At 44.1% G+C, this 14534-nt stretch overlaps 1 protein-coding gene across 1 annotated transcript in view; it reads left to right on the forward strand.

Annotated features, from left to right (window-relative positions):
- Nucleotides 1–250: 250 nt before the first annotated feature.
- LOC134459651 (uncharacterized) overlaps nt 251–14534 on the forward strand; it is a 56713-nt gene continuing 42429 nt past the window's right edge. The window contains exon 1 of the mRNA XM_063212018.1: nt 251–334. Within this exon, the coding sequence (XP_063068088.1) occupies nt 251–334 (84 nt within the window). The remainder of the gene's footprint in view (nt 335–14534) is intronic.

A 14534-nucleotide genomic window follows, 5' to 3' on the forward strand; every position in this document is an offset into this window, starting at 1 on the left:
CAGCATGTTACACATAAATGTAAGGCCAGAGAACCTTGCCATTACCACTGAGCCCTATCATCCAAAACACACTAGCGTGCAAGGCTGAGCACGCCCGCACAGTGCATTCAGCCTCCATGGTCCTGTTTCAATGTGTGCTATGATCTCAGGGTCAAGTTGCTGTGTTGCTTGTCCTGCCCTCATGAGATGCTGCTCACTCATTTGTGTGCTCACTCGCCTGGTTGGCTGGCTTGACTGAGAGAGTGTCAACATGACCCTCATGTCTGGGTGGGTGTTGTGGTGGATCAAAACGCTACAGGAGCACAGTGGTGGTGGTTGGGCAGGTGTGGGTAAGGTGAGCTAGAACCGGGACCTTCACCTCTGTCAGTGAGGAATAGGCTAATGGTGCAAAGTGGCAGTTAGGGGTGAGTGGGTTGTGGGGATTTTGGTTGCCATTATCAACAAGCCACCTACTACACAGCACCCCACCCCACTCAACTCCTCCACCTCCTCCATTGCAAGTGGAGCGAATCAAAATAAGCAAACGATCACAGTGGTGGTTGGGGGCTTCGCAGCTGATCTCTGCACAAGCCACTGCACTGCCAATCATACAATCTACTCCATTACTCCACACTATAACTCTACCATCTACCATACCCCATAACAGTGCACAATCAACTCCACGACACAACACGCCAAAGCCAAATCCACATAAATTATTTGGAGACCAACCTTCTGTATTTTGTACATCTCTTCCACTTTTTCAGTGTCCAAGTTGTAATATTTTGAAAATTACAAGGATATAGGAAACATTGCAAAGTAGTAGGCCTATAAATAGTATAATTTATTACACAAAGCTAGTCATGGGAAAATACTGTAAATGTGAAGCTAAAGACATGTAATGTGAGGTAGGGTAGGCTAATGGTTGTTGGTATAGTTCGTAAAGCACATGGACATCATCAAGGTATTTTTCATTACAATGACTGATAGAGCATACTTTACTGATCATCTGCATACGCAGTTACACAATGTCACACTGAGTAATAAAAATCTTGCTGCTTATCAGCAACCAATGCTTTGGTTTTATTTATATCTGTAAATAGACTGAACATACTAAATGAAATGAAACAATGTTTTCCAATTAGTTGAAGGTTTAAACACCCACTAGGACATTGAATGACCAATCTACCAAGGTCAACGGTTGTCAAAAATATATTAAATAAACCACTATACTGGGCAGTCATGGGTGAGCGGTTAGGGCGTCAGACTTGCATCCCAGAGGTTGCCGGTTCGACTCCCGACCCACCAGGTTGGTGGGGGGAGTAGTCAACCAGTGCTCTCCCCCATCCTCCTCCATGACTGAGGTACCCTGAGCATGGTACCGTCCCACTGCACTGCTCCCCATGGGGCGCCACTGAGGGCTGCCCCCTTGCACGGGTGAGGCATACATGCAATTTCGTTGTGTGCAGTGTGCAGTGTTCACTTGTGTGCTGTGGAGTGCTGTGTCACAATGACAATGGGAGGTGGAGTTTCCCAATGGGCTTTCACTTTCACTTTCACTTCACTTTCACTATACTGAATAGTATCCAATGTTCAATTATAGTTCACTGCAGCTTTCTCTAAGTCCTGTCTTTTGTAATTCCACATAGGTTCCAGAACACTTACTACAGGTGCACGTCTCTCATGCTAATGTTTTAAAAACCCTTTCATGTTATTATCCACCATTTTGCAAGTCCCTGGTGGTGCCAAGCGATTACGTTCACATGTAAAACAAAAAGCAGCAGCACCGGCAAATCTCCCTTGCTGCCTCCTCGACTCTGCTTCACTCTGTTCTGACTATCTTAACGGGCTCAATTAAAATTTCTCATGCATGATGCGAGCGCTCTCTGTAATTGTCCTATAGTCGCTGCCTTAATTACTGCGGGGCAATGAGCTGCCGGGTCACATCTTCCAGTTGTGCCTCAGTTGTGCTGCTCGTTCACATGCATGCTGTTTTATTGCTCCAGTGCTTTTAGTTTACATTTGACTCCATTTGAGCATGCATAATATGTGTGAAGCTTGTACCTTTGAGCATCCTTAAACAATCATGATTTTAAAAATGTATTCAAAGTGATCATGACCTTGGGCTTTGATCTTCAAAAGGAGACAAGTCTGTCAGTAAGGAATGACTGGTAATTTATGTCTAATTGTAGGTTTCATTTTAATATACTGTACATCTGCAGAATTCAGCCCCTGAATGAAGACCAGACAGCACACTAACAGACAACTCCATGACCGATGATTACAGAGACAATTATCCCTCCTACAAAAAGTCATATGGATGACGAGACTGACACACAGACTGTATGTGCATATTCTAATCTGCTGGGGCCCCAGACAGAGTAACTGTCTCCCACAGTCTTTTAATAGAGAAAAGAAGATTATGGCTGATGGTAGCAATTGCGTTAGCTGCAATTATCTGAACAGCAGTGGACCTTGATTGTCGAAGAGGATACTTCACAGAATAAAAGATATTCGCTATGGGATTGGACCACAGTTAGAATATCATTAGTGAACACAATTATCTTTGTTTACAAAACAGGATTCAATTAGGATACCTAGTTTTGCTATAGGCTACAGTATATACTGTATTAGTACAGAGAGAGAGGCATGGGAAATGTCCCTGCAGTAAGGAACATGTGCATGCATGCACACACACACACACACACACACACACACTGCACTCTAAACTTCCTATCAAACACGCACCCAACCGCAGAATATCACACACACACACACACACACACACACACACACACACACACACACACACACACACACACACACACACACACACACACACACACACACACAGCAGATTCCTCTTAAATGCACATTTCCTTACTTTGATTCATATCCCAAATAGCAGCAACCAAGTATATTTATAGAATTGTTTATATGTTATAACATGTAATATGTTATTATCTTTTGGGTGCATATGGCTCCCAGTGCGCTGTGTAAAAGTGTTTGTACTTTCTCCTCAAATGGTGGTGGTTATGCTAACTGAAGTGAGCAGAAGTCCAAAAGAAAGCCTGAAGCAGAGAAGAGGTGGGGAGACGATGAAGTGATTCACACAGCACTCAGAGCACTACCAAAGGACAGAACATTATGGAGGAACACAATGAACACCAGAGAACACACAAACAAAACACACCTGTGCACACGCGCGCGCGCACACACACACACACACACACACACACACACACACACACACACACACACACACACACACACACACACACACACACACACACACACACACACACACACACACACACACACACACACAATGTATAAACAGAACCATACACAAACATCCAAATGCACATGCACTAATGGACATCTCCTGTCTGAAATTATGTCTGAACATTATGATGCTCTGTGTAGGCCAATGAGATGAACAGAAGAGGCAGATGAATTGGGAAATGCCAAACATGACCAGAAAACAGCTAGGAGAAAGACACCCATGCCTCACAAGAAAAAAAAACACACAAGCACAAGCAGAGAGGAGGACAATTGAAGCTTGTACTACAAGTAGTAACTTTACAGTGGATAGATGAGCACATTTGTATGTGAAGCCATTAATCATTTAGAGTGAAGTCTGGTATATAGCCTGCAGTCGACTAGGAATAGCTTTTTCCAACTTCTAATTGTTATCTAAGCTCATGTAAGGAGGATGATCCATTCATTCAGCCACTTATGTAAAACATTGTGTGATTTTTATCATCCTCTACACTGTCTACAGAACAACAATTGTCCCTGACTGACAAGTGTCACTCAAGAAAATGGGAATTGTTTACAGAGATTGAGTCACAGAAGGTTTTCATAAAGTTACGTCATCAGCAACACCTACTCCTCACCACAGATACAGGTAGGCCTATTTGATGTTGCAGACACACATGCACACACACGCACACACAGCCTGGTTCACAATGAGGAAGGAGATGGAGCCTTGCGAGTGAGGTAGAAGTTGCCTTTTCCAGTGAAGGCAAATGGAGATGGAGTGCTGCACTCAACAGGCTGGTGTAGCTATAAGCCCAGTATCAAAGTAAGTGCTGGGCCCATTAGACTGTGCAAAACATGCTTTCTGTGGCAAAAACGGGCCATTTGCTCTGGCTCTGTATCAAAGCCAAGAGGGCAGAAAAGGAGCGTTCTCGCAGGGAAAATAGGCTAAAACATATCAAGAAACCCAGACACACTTTCTCCTAGACACACTTTCTCTTTCGCTTAGATGGAGAGACATCTGCTGCACTTCACACAGACACAAGCAAACACATAGGCTACCTGATAAAAGAGTCTGTCTCCCTTCCCACTCTATCTCTCTCTCTCTCTCTCTCTCTCTCTCTCTCTCTCTCTCTCTCTCTCTCTCTCTCTCTCTCTCTCGCTGCCTCTTGGCTGATCTTCAAATCCATAAGACTGCATTCCTTTCTCTGTCCTCCACATTCCAGACTTATTTTCCCTCCTCCATCTTGAAGACCCATCTTCCTCCACACTCATCTTCCATCCCCCATCCTCCGTCCTCCCTTATTTCCTACTTCCTTCCTTTCTTCCTCCAAACTTTGCACCTTTTAGGCCCGAGGACAGGCAGCCTCAATCACGGGTGCGGATCACTGCCCAGAGAATGTGCTAGAAACCCCTGCAGTGCATCAGGCGGCTAAATGGGAGCCCCACAAGAGAGACAGAGCTCTTGTCCTCAAAATTCCCCTCTCACTCACTCTCACTCCAGTTGCTCACACCAGAGCCATTTGAGATTAAAATTGGTGGAGGACAGTTTCGGAGGTCATTCGTTGGTGGAAATGGATTTTGTGTTTGAAAGTGTGTGTGTGTCTGTGTGTCTGTGTGTCTGTGTGTCTGTGTGTCTGTGTGTGTGTGTGTCTGTGTGTCTGTGTGTCTGTGTGTCTGTGTGTCTGTGTGTGTGTTGCATGTGTGCAATCCTCTATGCACATTAAATTGTGAATGTAGTGGTGTGCTGAAATATTAATAAATCAAGTAGTCTGTACCTTATGCAGAAAACTATGTGTGGGGATCTGCAAATGACCCCACCAGGACTCTGCCCTCAAAACCCCAACATGCCTCTCCTTCCCTTCTGGCCCATGGCACTGAGCAAACTGCCAATGTGTCTGATCCATCAGTTACTCCGTCCATCTGCCTCTGGCAACATCATCGGCTTGCCTCACACCACCCATTTCCCCATCATCATGCTTCTGCACTGGCCTCCAACTCTAGTACCCACCCACACCCCACCTATCGAACTACTGTATAACCCGTCTGCCCCAGTCAATGACGTTTGCCTTCTTCTGCCAACATCCCCAACATCCATCTACACTACTCACATCATGTCACGTGTATTCTCTGACTGTCCTCAGGTCACAGCTACTGGCACCATAGACCCAACCCTACCACATCTTTGGGCTTCTGCATCAGTCCCACGCTTCCCCCCCTTCCACATGGCCTCTCCGTCTGCTAGTCTCTACCAGTCTTGGTGCCTGCTTGGTGACTCAGCTTTCTGATTTCTCAGCGTTCTGTCGTACATTTGAGTGGGATGGAGAGCTCCTGCTACTGAATGCTCCTGCTTTTATGGCTGCTGCTGCAGCTATTGAGAGATTTCCACCCTTTGCTGGAAAATGTGCGGAGCTGTATTGCATTCCTCTGCTGAGCCATGGTCTTTGAGTGAGGTGGCAGCCAGGAGCCTATCTCCTCTTCACAGGAACATTCTTTATGAAAGGGCGTCTAGAAACGATTCGTGTGTGTGTGTGTGTGTGTGTGTGTGTGTGTGTGTGTGTGTGTGTGTGTGTGTGTGTGTGTGTGTGTGTGTGTGTGTGTGTGTGTGTGTGTGTGTGTGTGTGTGTGTGTGTGTGTGTGTGTGTGTGTGTCGGCCCGGATAGTGTGGAGGGTGAATAGATGAGCGAGATGCAGAGTGTTCACTCCTGACAGGCCAACACTAGAGTAGCTGTATAAATGCATGAAGGACATCCAGTTTTACTAAAAAAGTAGGCAGTGAGAAATATGAATACAGATGAGACATTCTTCGTGGACCGTTTCAGGCCCTCCTGCTGAAAGATCACCTGGAGCTAAAGCATGTTAACATCCTCTAATGGAGTCTGAATGGCTTAATTGCAATGGCAGCCTGTCAACACAAAGCGTTTGACATTGTATGTTTAAATCTGAATGTTCTCTGAGGCTATGCAATTCATGTGACACGTGAAGCAACATCAAAGGAACAGAAGACAGTAATATTTGCGTGCAACACATAGTTGAATGGAACACAAAGACAAAGTCAAGATTGTGCAACAAAGCAAGAAATCGTTAAACATTATTTCATCATGTAAGAAAATGAGATTACTTTTTCACGCTTCAGAATATTGACACTGATGAATTCATTGCCAGCTGAATTGGTTTTATGACTTCAAGCATAACTTCAAAGGCAGAATTGAACCTGCACACACCCCACTTGGGGAGTGCACCTGCCGTGGGAGACGGAATGTGTCTCTCACCTCTTTATATGAGGCCTCAACATCAAAATGGAGGAGAGAATGTTGTAAAATCAAGTATTTGAGAGTGTTTGGCACACATGGAGTTATCACATACCTGTGTGTGTGTGTGTGGGGGGGGGGGGGGGGGGTGGGAGTGAAGTGAAAGAAAGTGAAAGGCCAGCTGGGAAACTCCAACTCCCATTGTCATTGTGACACAGCACTCCACAGCACAGAAGTGTACACCGCACACAACAAAATTGCATTTAAGTCTCATCCATGCATGTGGAGGGACTGTACTTTGCTCAGGGTACCTCAGTCATGGAGGAGAGCACTGGTTAATTAGTTCCCCCACCAACTTAATGATAGACTCTTGTGGACATTCATGTCTCTTAAAGTTATTTATAGTATTTAGGTCTATGTACTACTGGGGCCAATGCAGAGTTAGAAGAAAATAAGGGAGATTTACCTAAGCAACTGGGTAAATGTTTTCTCATCCAAGTTGCCCTGGTGAACCTCTGCTCTTTTGCTTCAGTTTGTCTTTTCCTGTTGATTCACCAGTGACGTACCAGTACAGAAATGCAGATTAAATTATTTCATTTTTTTCCTACAGAGTTAGAAGAACTCCTGTGCATGATGACCTCCATGCCTGTTGTCATTTTCTTCATCACTATGTAACCATGATCATGACAAATTAAAAAAATATATGAATTGGACATTTTTGTACAAATCATGAAAAACAAAGTAAAAAGGCTACCCCAGAATTATCACTACGGATTCAGTTCATAATATGATACTGCAAGGTCCCTTTATTTTTGTCTATCTCCCATCATGGTGGCATGGTGAGTTTATTAGCCCCATCCTTTTGAAATAAATGCAACCTTCAGTTAGAAAATCAGTATGTAACGATTTTGCAGATGTTTTAGTGATGAGAGCTGTGGTAGTTTACTTTGTCTTGACTATCAGTTTAGCAACAAAGTCAAAATTGGTCAAAATCATCACGACCGAAACAGTCACAAATTTCTATTGTGACGTGCTTAGAAGTGTGAATTTCCACAAAATAATCGCCCATATTATGTGCAGTGCTGGGGTTGTGCAGTGCATGTTGATTACAATCTCCCCTTTGCTCATTCTCATCACGAAACTATGACTGACATCTTTGATATCCTGCTGACACTATCTGGGCAGGGATTGTGCTGAGCATGTGTATGTATTTGACTTATAATGACCCCTACACTCATCCTTATTAGCTTCAACATCATGTACATGACAAATGTCTTTCACCTCCTCCTTCGCATTCAGTCACTGTATGCCGTGCAGTGCAAAGGTTATTTTGAGCATATGTACTGGACTTATCATGACCCCTATGTTCATCCTCATTATCTTCAACAGCATGGAACTATGACTGACATCTTTCACCTCCTCCTCTGCAATCCTGACAGTGCTGCTGCAAATGGACACTGTGTTTGGCTTGTCATGACCCACACTCATCATCATTGTTTACTGTGTCTGTTCACCATTATAACCATGACAAACAACTCTCACCTTCCTCTCCTCCACACCCTGATGGTGCTGGTGTGTCGTGCAAGGGTAGTGGAGGTGAGTATACGTATTTGGCAGTGCCCTGTCTGATATTTGACTTATGACCCCCATGATGCTGATGCTCATTATAAAGACCACACAGCACATATGACAAACATCCTCCTCTGCCTTCTCTGACTGTGTTGCTGTGGAGTCAAGTTAAGTTAAGCTCAGGGCAGGCCAGGGGTGGTAGTGAGAATACATATTTGGCAGTGCCCTGCCTAAAGGGAGTGGCAGCCAGGAGTCAGGCTGTCCTTATCTGTCTCCCTCAGATGCTTTAGGAATGACAAGAGTTGGCTGCTACATTTTTTTGTTGCTAATGTGTGAGTGTAAGGCTGGCGACATGCGTGCGGTAAGACACCCGTGTGTGTAACGGAGGCCAACTAGCAGAGTTCGGCGTGGAACGTTAGTAAACCTCCTTCCCGAAGCCTCAATACAGTGCGGTAGCGTTGGGTTATTGGACCGGCCCTTTAGGTCAGCGCGCTCGTACTGTGACTCCCATTGCCGAACAGATGTGGTTGACGAGGTGGCAGGTTCACGAGGTGGCAGGTTCACCCTTCGAGGGGGACGAACTGTGAATGGTACAGTACCCAGACACAATGTACACAAGTGCGTGCATATGGTGCAATATTGGCAGAACCACGAGGGGCGATCTTACGAATTTCCATGTTGAAGTCAGATAGGGTGGCTATCTGTCCAGATTTTGCTATCCAACCTCCTGTCATTCCCGCTGTTAGCCTAGGCACAAAATCTTTTGGGGAATTTTTCTCCATTCACCATACCAAGACGGTAAAATAAGAGAAGACAAAACCCTGACAATTCTAGACTCTATCAGGTAAACAGAAAAAAGGAGGCCAGACTCCTCTGTCGTCGGACAGTTAAAATCTGAAGACTGCGTATGTTTTTCAAAGTTTTATGTTTATTTATGTTTTATTTTATTATTATTTTTACCTTATGTTTTATCTTAATGTTTTAAATGTTTTTGGACTCTAATTCATTTCCTTCTTTCTTCCCTGTTTTCCTTTCATTTACATTTGTTAACTTTGTGAAGCACATTGAGTTGCACCTGTGTATGAAATGCGCTATATAAATAAACTTGCCTTGCCTTGCCTTACCATCTGAATATGAGAAAATTACTTTTGAAATGCGCTTTTGTGAGATATTGGAATGAAACGCCTCGCACCTCAAGGCCACAAGCACAAGGCGAGGAGGATGGGAGGCAATACAATCAGACGAACACACGGATGTCATAAACAATTCGTAAAAATAGACAGATGGTCACTCTAAAGTCAGGGTAGACTTTGATAATGGAAAATATTAATGAGGGCCCCGTTGGCTACATGATACCTCCAGCATTGTCCTCTGATCGTTTGAAGCAAGCAAGGATCACAGCAAGCATGGCCCTGGACTATGCATGTGGATTGCTGTGTGTGTGTGTGTGTGTGTGTGTGTGTGTGTGTGTGTGTGTGTGTGTGTGTGTGTGTGTGTGTGTGTGTGTGTGTGTGTGTGTGTGTGTGTGTGTGTGTGTGTGTGTGTGTGTGTGTGTGTGTCTGCTCTTGTCTGGTGTGGCCTCCGTGTCTAGATTGTGTGGTTGTGTATATTGTGTTTGTATGTGTGTGTGTGTGTGTGTGTGTGTGTGTGTGTGTGTGTGTGTGTGTGTGTGTGTGTGTGTGTGTGTGTGTGTGTGTGTGTGTGTGTGTGTGTGTGTGTGTGTGTGTGTGTGTGTGTGATTTTCTGGTATTTCTAGCTTCTCTCTTGTGTGTGTGTGTGTGTGTGTGTGTGTGTGTGTGTGTGTGTGTGTGTGTGTGTGTGTGTGTGTGTGTGTGTGTGTGTGTGTGTGTGTGTGTGTGTGTGTGTGTGTGTGTGTGCTTGTTGTTTGCCTGTCAGTCTGTGTCTGCTCTGATGCTCTCCCTCAGCAGGGTGTCTACCATCACCAGCATGACGTTTGCCACCTCTGCCATCCAACACCCCAGGGACCACACACTTCATACACCCTACAGCGCGCGCACGCACGCGCACACACACACACACACACACACACACACACACACACACACACACACACACACACACACACACACACACACACACACACACACACACACACACACACACACACACACACACACTCCCCTCAACTCAGCCAGACACCACATATGCACTAGAGAACTCACAACACACTCCACTCAACAAAGAGCCTATAATAAACAAGGCCCACAATCCTCAACCCAATGTAGAGGCGGGATGTTGAGGCTCTGTTGTCTTTTGTCTTTTTCAATTAATAATAACAACAAGAAGAATAACGTCAGTAGGCCTAATTGTTTGACTTTTCTGAAGGATGCATTTTCATATGGCGCACTAGACCAGTGGTTCCCAAACTTTTTCGGCTGGGACTTTCATGTGCACCACCCACCATAGTCTTTTTTTAAAGATTTGTTTTGGTCTTTTTTGACAGGACAGTATGAGAGGTGGACAGGAAGCAAATTAGGAGAGAGACAGGGTAGGGGTGGGCAAATGACCCAGGCTGGGAATCGAACCCGGTCAGCCGCATGGCAGGTGAGTGCCTTACCGGTTGGCCATGGCAGGGCCTCCCACCATAGTCCTAGCCTAGCAATGGATTTCTAGCAATACTACAGGACAAACTATTACTGGAAAATCTTAATATTGATATCAATATTAATGGACAAAAAATGGCTAGACTTTACATTATAATTTGTCCACTAATGTTGCCAGAAATCCACAGGACAGCAAATACATCTATTAGCTGTTGTCTGTTAACCTGTGCATTTCCCGTTTTTATGCAATGTCCAAGCGCGACATGAGCGAGTCCAGCGACAGAAGTAATTGACTTTGTATTGAGTTGCGCGACAAAAGTGATTCGGGCAACTAGAGGCTATTCGGCTATTAGGAGTGTCAGTTTGTAGTTGATCTCCTGGCAATGTTATCCAAATTAGCTATGACGTGGTTCGGTGACAGCCGGCACAGCCAATGGGAATGTTTGAATGCTTGCATTCTGCTTATGAAGGGCATACGTACTCTAGTCGCTTCAATCGTTCGAAATGCTGTTGCTGCACAGAATAGAAGGGATTCTCTGTTGCTTGAATCTCGTCGCGGCCGGTCTATTCGCCCAGTAACCCACCTCAGACATACCCTGCCCCCCACCCCACTTGGCCTCCCCAACACAGCTCCAAAAACACACTGCCACTTCATATCAGTCAGTGGCCATGTGCTGCAGACATGCTCCACTGCACACACCACCATCCACACAAACGCACACAAGATACACACACAGACATAGACAGACAAATACACACAGATACACAGACAGATATCCACACATTCACACAGACTAGACAGTGACAGATAGGCCCTACTTCTGTGACACGCACACGCACACACACACACACACTGACATGCAATGCTTAGTCACTCTGGATAATGCAGTGGATTGATCTAGTCTGTATGAACAGCTGAACTGAATGCAATTCAATAATATAAAACTACTGCCTTTGTCCATCCTTGATGCCCTGCCATGTACTCGTGTAACCCTCTCTGTTTAGAAGCAAACTTCAAGCTCTGCCTCTTTCATGGTTCAAAGAGGTTCTTCGTGATGTAAGATGATGTTTTTTCAGATGACACACGGACCTGACAGTGGGATCAATCGACAGACAGATGCATCACAGTGGCTGAGCTTGTTTGTGCAATTGAGTGTGTGTGTGTGTGTGTGTGTGTGTGTGTGTGTGTGTGTGTGTGTGTGTGTGTGTGTGTGTGTGTGTGTGTGTGTGTGTGTGTGTGTGTGTGTGTGTGTGTGTGTGTGTGCGTGCGCAGGGAGACCATTAAGATGGACTGATAAAAAGAGTGAAGGAAACAAAGATGGACTGAACTAGCAATCGGGAAATAAATGGAAATGAAATGAAGGAATAAACGGAGAAGAAAAGGCATGTTGAAAAGTACATCACAGATGGACCTCCATCACAGGGAGAATGGAGAGGCTTTTAACCAGGCCAATCATCCCTCTGCTTTTGATTGGGACCCAGCATGTGACTGGCTATTAGGGGGTGTTGGTGGTGTTGGTGGGGTAAATAGAGAGGAAGAGAAATAAATGATATAGAGAGACATGATTGGCTGGCCTTGGTGGTCTTGAAAAGAGCAGAGAAACTTTAGAAAAAGTTAGTTTTTTCTCCTCAGCAGTAAGAAAAGTGCTCGGACAAGAAAATAACTCCCCAATCACCAAGGTTCAAATAACGTTCAAAAGTTCAAAATAAATTCAGCAAATGAGTTAAAACAACAAAAACAAGTCCGACAGGCGGACAACAGATGCGTCCGTCTATGCCCGTTCTGAACCTTTTTTGCCCAAACGCCCCCTTGGCCTCCTCATAACCTGTCAAGGCAATTTATCAATAAGCCTACCATGTACTGTATAAGCCTGGATTTGAAAAAGTACCATAGGATTTCAACAGTGTTGGGCAATTTACTGAAAAACTGTAATGCATTGCTGATTACATGTTACTGTCTTTTCAAAATAATCCCTTACACTACATTTAGCAATGTGGGGACCTAAGGCGAATTTAGCTAGGGAGGGCATCGGTCCATCCCATATCACATTTTTTTTTAACATAAAATCTCTATTTTTGTTAGGCTATTTTTTTTTTTAATCACGATTTTTTATTTAAAAAAAAAAAAATAATTACAAACATAAAAAACAGGCAAACATTACAACCCTTTCTGGACAGATTTCAATGAATAGGCTATTTGCAATTTTACATAGGCCTACATTAAATAAACTAAAATGTGAAATTCTCTTTTCACTTTAATATGAGAGCAGTGATGTCCCCCCCTCACTGAAGTGTTATTTCATGTGTGTGCATGATGCTGTCACCTATTTGAAGTGACGTTGATGTTGGATTTCATGGAATACTTTTAAATGCCGCTTTGGGAAGAAAACAGAGTAGGCGACAGGTGAACTGTCTTTCTGTCAAAACAGTGGTTTGCAGGCGTTTGCGTTTTCACGTGGATATTGTCTTCGTGGACCGTAACAGACAAACAGTAAGTTCCATAAACTAATCAATGAGACATTGGCTACGTGTACATGATGTTTTTAAGTCCGATTTAATAAATGCGATTTAAATAGATCGGATTAAGAGTTATTTTGCGATGTGTATACATGGCACTTTCACTTAAATGCGATTAAACGTCTGGGGAAAATAAAGCATTGCGATTGGACTGAGGACGCACGTGCTGAGCGAGCCAAATAAGGCACGGGGGCGTGGTTCAATGCCACCGAGATGCAGGTCATCTTCCCCACGAAAATCGTTGCCTCAGGCGGACTGAAATCACAACATTTCCCCCTTTCTCCCTGGATCATTTACAATGCTACATTAGCTACCCTGTTAGCATAGAAAAACGAGTGGTCAAATGGTAATGTGGAGTAACTTTGTTGTGCTTCATTACTTCGTGGGGCACTTTTACATCAATATATGGAAGCCACAACATTTATAGTCGCTTAGGGACTTTAAATTAAGCAAAACTTTCATGTGAAAATCGACAGGAAGTGCCGCCATGTTTTTCTCACTGGCATTGCACGCATGAGCTCCAGGCCAAAACTGAGCGACTGCCACCTTGTGGACACAAGAGGGAATCACAAGAGGGGGAATCACAAGAGGGAATCACAATTCAGAAACGCATCACGGGAGGGCGGACGGACGGACGGACGGACGGACGGACGGACGGACGGACGGACGGACACCAAAGCCTCTTATAGAGATGCGTGGGACGCATCTAAAAAGTATTCACGTCTCGGATGTTTACATAGCCTATACAGATGGGCTCTAAAACTAACCTTAAAGGGACACTGTGTGAGATTTGTAGTTGTTTATTTCCAGAATCCATGCTGCCCATTCACTAATGTTACCTTTTTCATGAATACTTACCACCACCATCAAATTCTAAGTATTCATTATGACTGGGAAAATTGCACTTTTCATACATGAAAAGGGGGATCTTCTCCATGGTCCGCCATTTTGAATTTCCAACAAAAATAGCCATTTTTAGCTGCAAAAAAATGACTCTACTTGGACCACATTAGAAAATATTTATTTATTACTAGAAAACTTTCATGTAAAGATCAAATTTGGCAATTGGCAGCCCAGTTTCAATGATCAGCATAGTTGCAGTACCCTTTTTGTTACTTTCTTGCACAGTGTCCCTTTAAATTAGCTGCCAGACTTATGTTTGTCGATTTCCATGCACTTATGTCGAAAATGTTGCCTTTTAGCAATATCTCATGATTTAGTAATTTAGATGAAAGAAAGAAAGAAAGACAGCGAAAGAAAGGTGACCCTGAATAGGAGTGCAAAAGAAAGTAAAGAGCACTGGGGGAGTAACTTAAGGCTGAGATGTGTCAAGTGTGTCTTCAGGCAGTTTACCAGTCCCTGACAAAAAGGAGACTACCCCCAGGGTTGGAAA

The sequence above is a fragment of the Engraulis encrasicolus genome, chromosome 2 (assembly GCF_034702125.1).
Source record: "Engraulis encrasicolus isolate BLACKSEA-1 chromosome 2, IST_EnEncr_1.0, whole genome shotgun sequence".
NCBI lineage: Eukaryota > Metazoa > Chordata > Actinopteri > Clupeiformes > Engraulidae > Engraulis > Engraulis encrasicolus.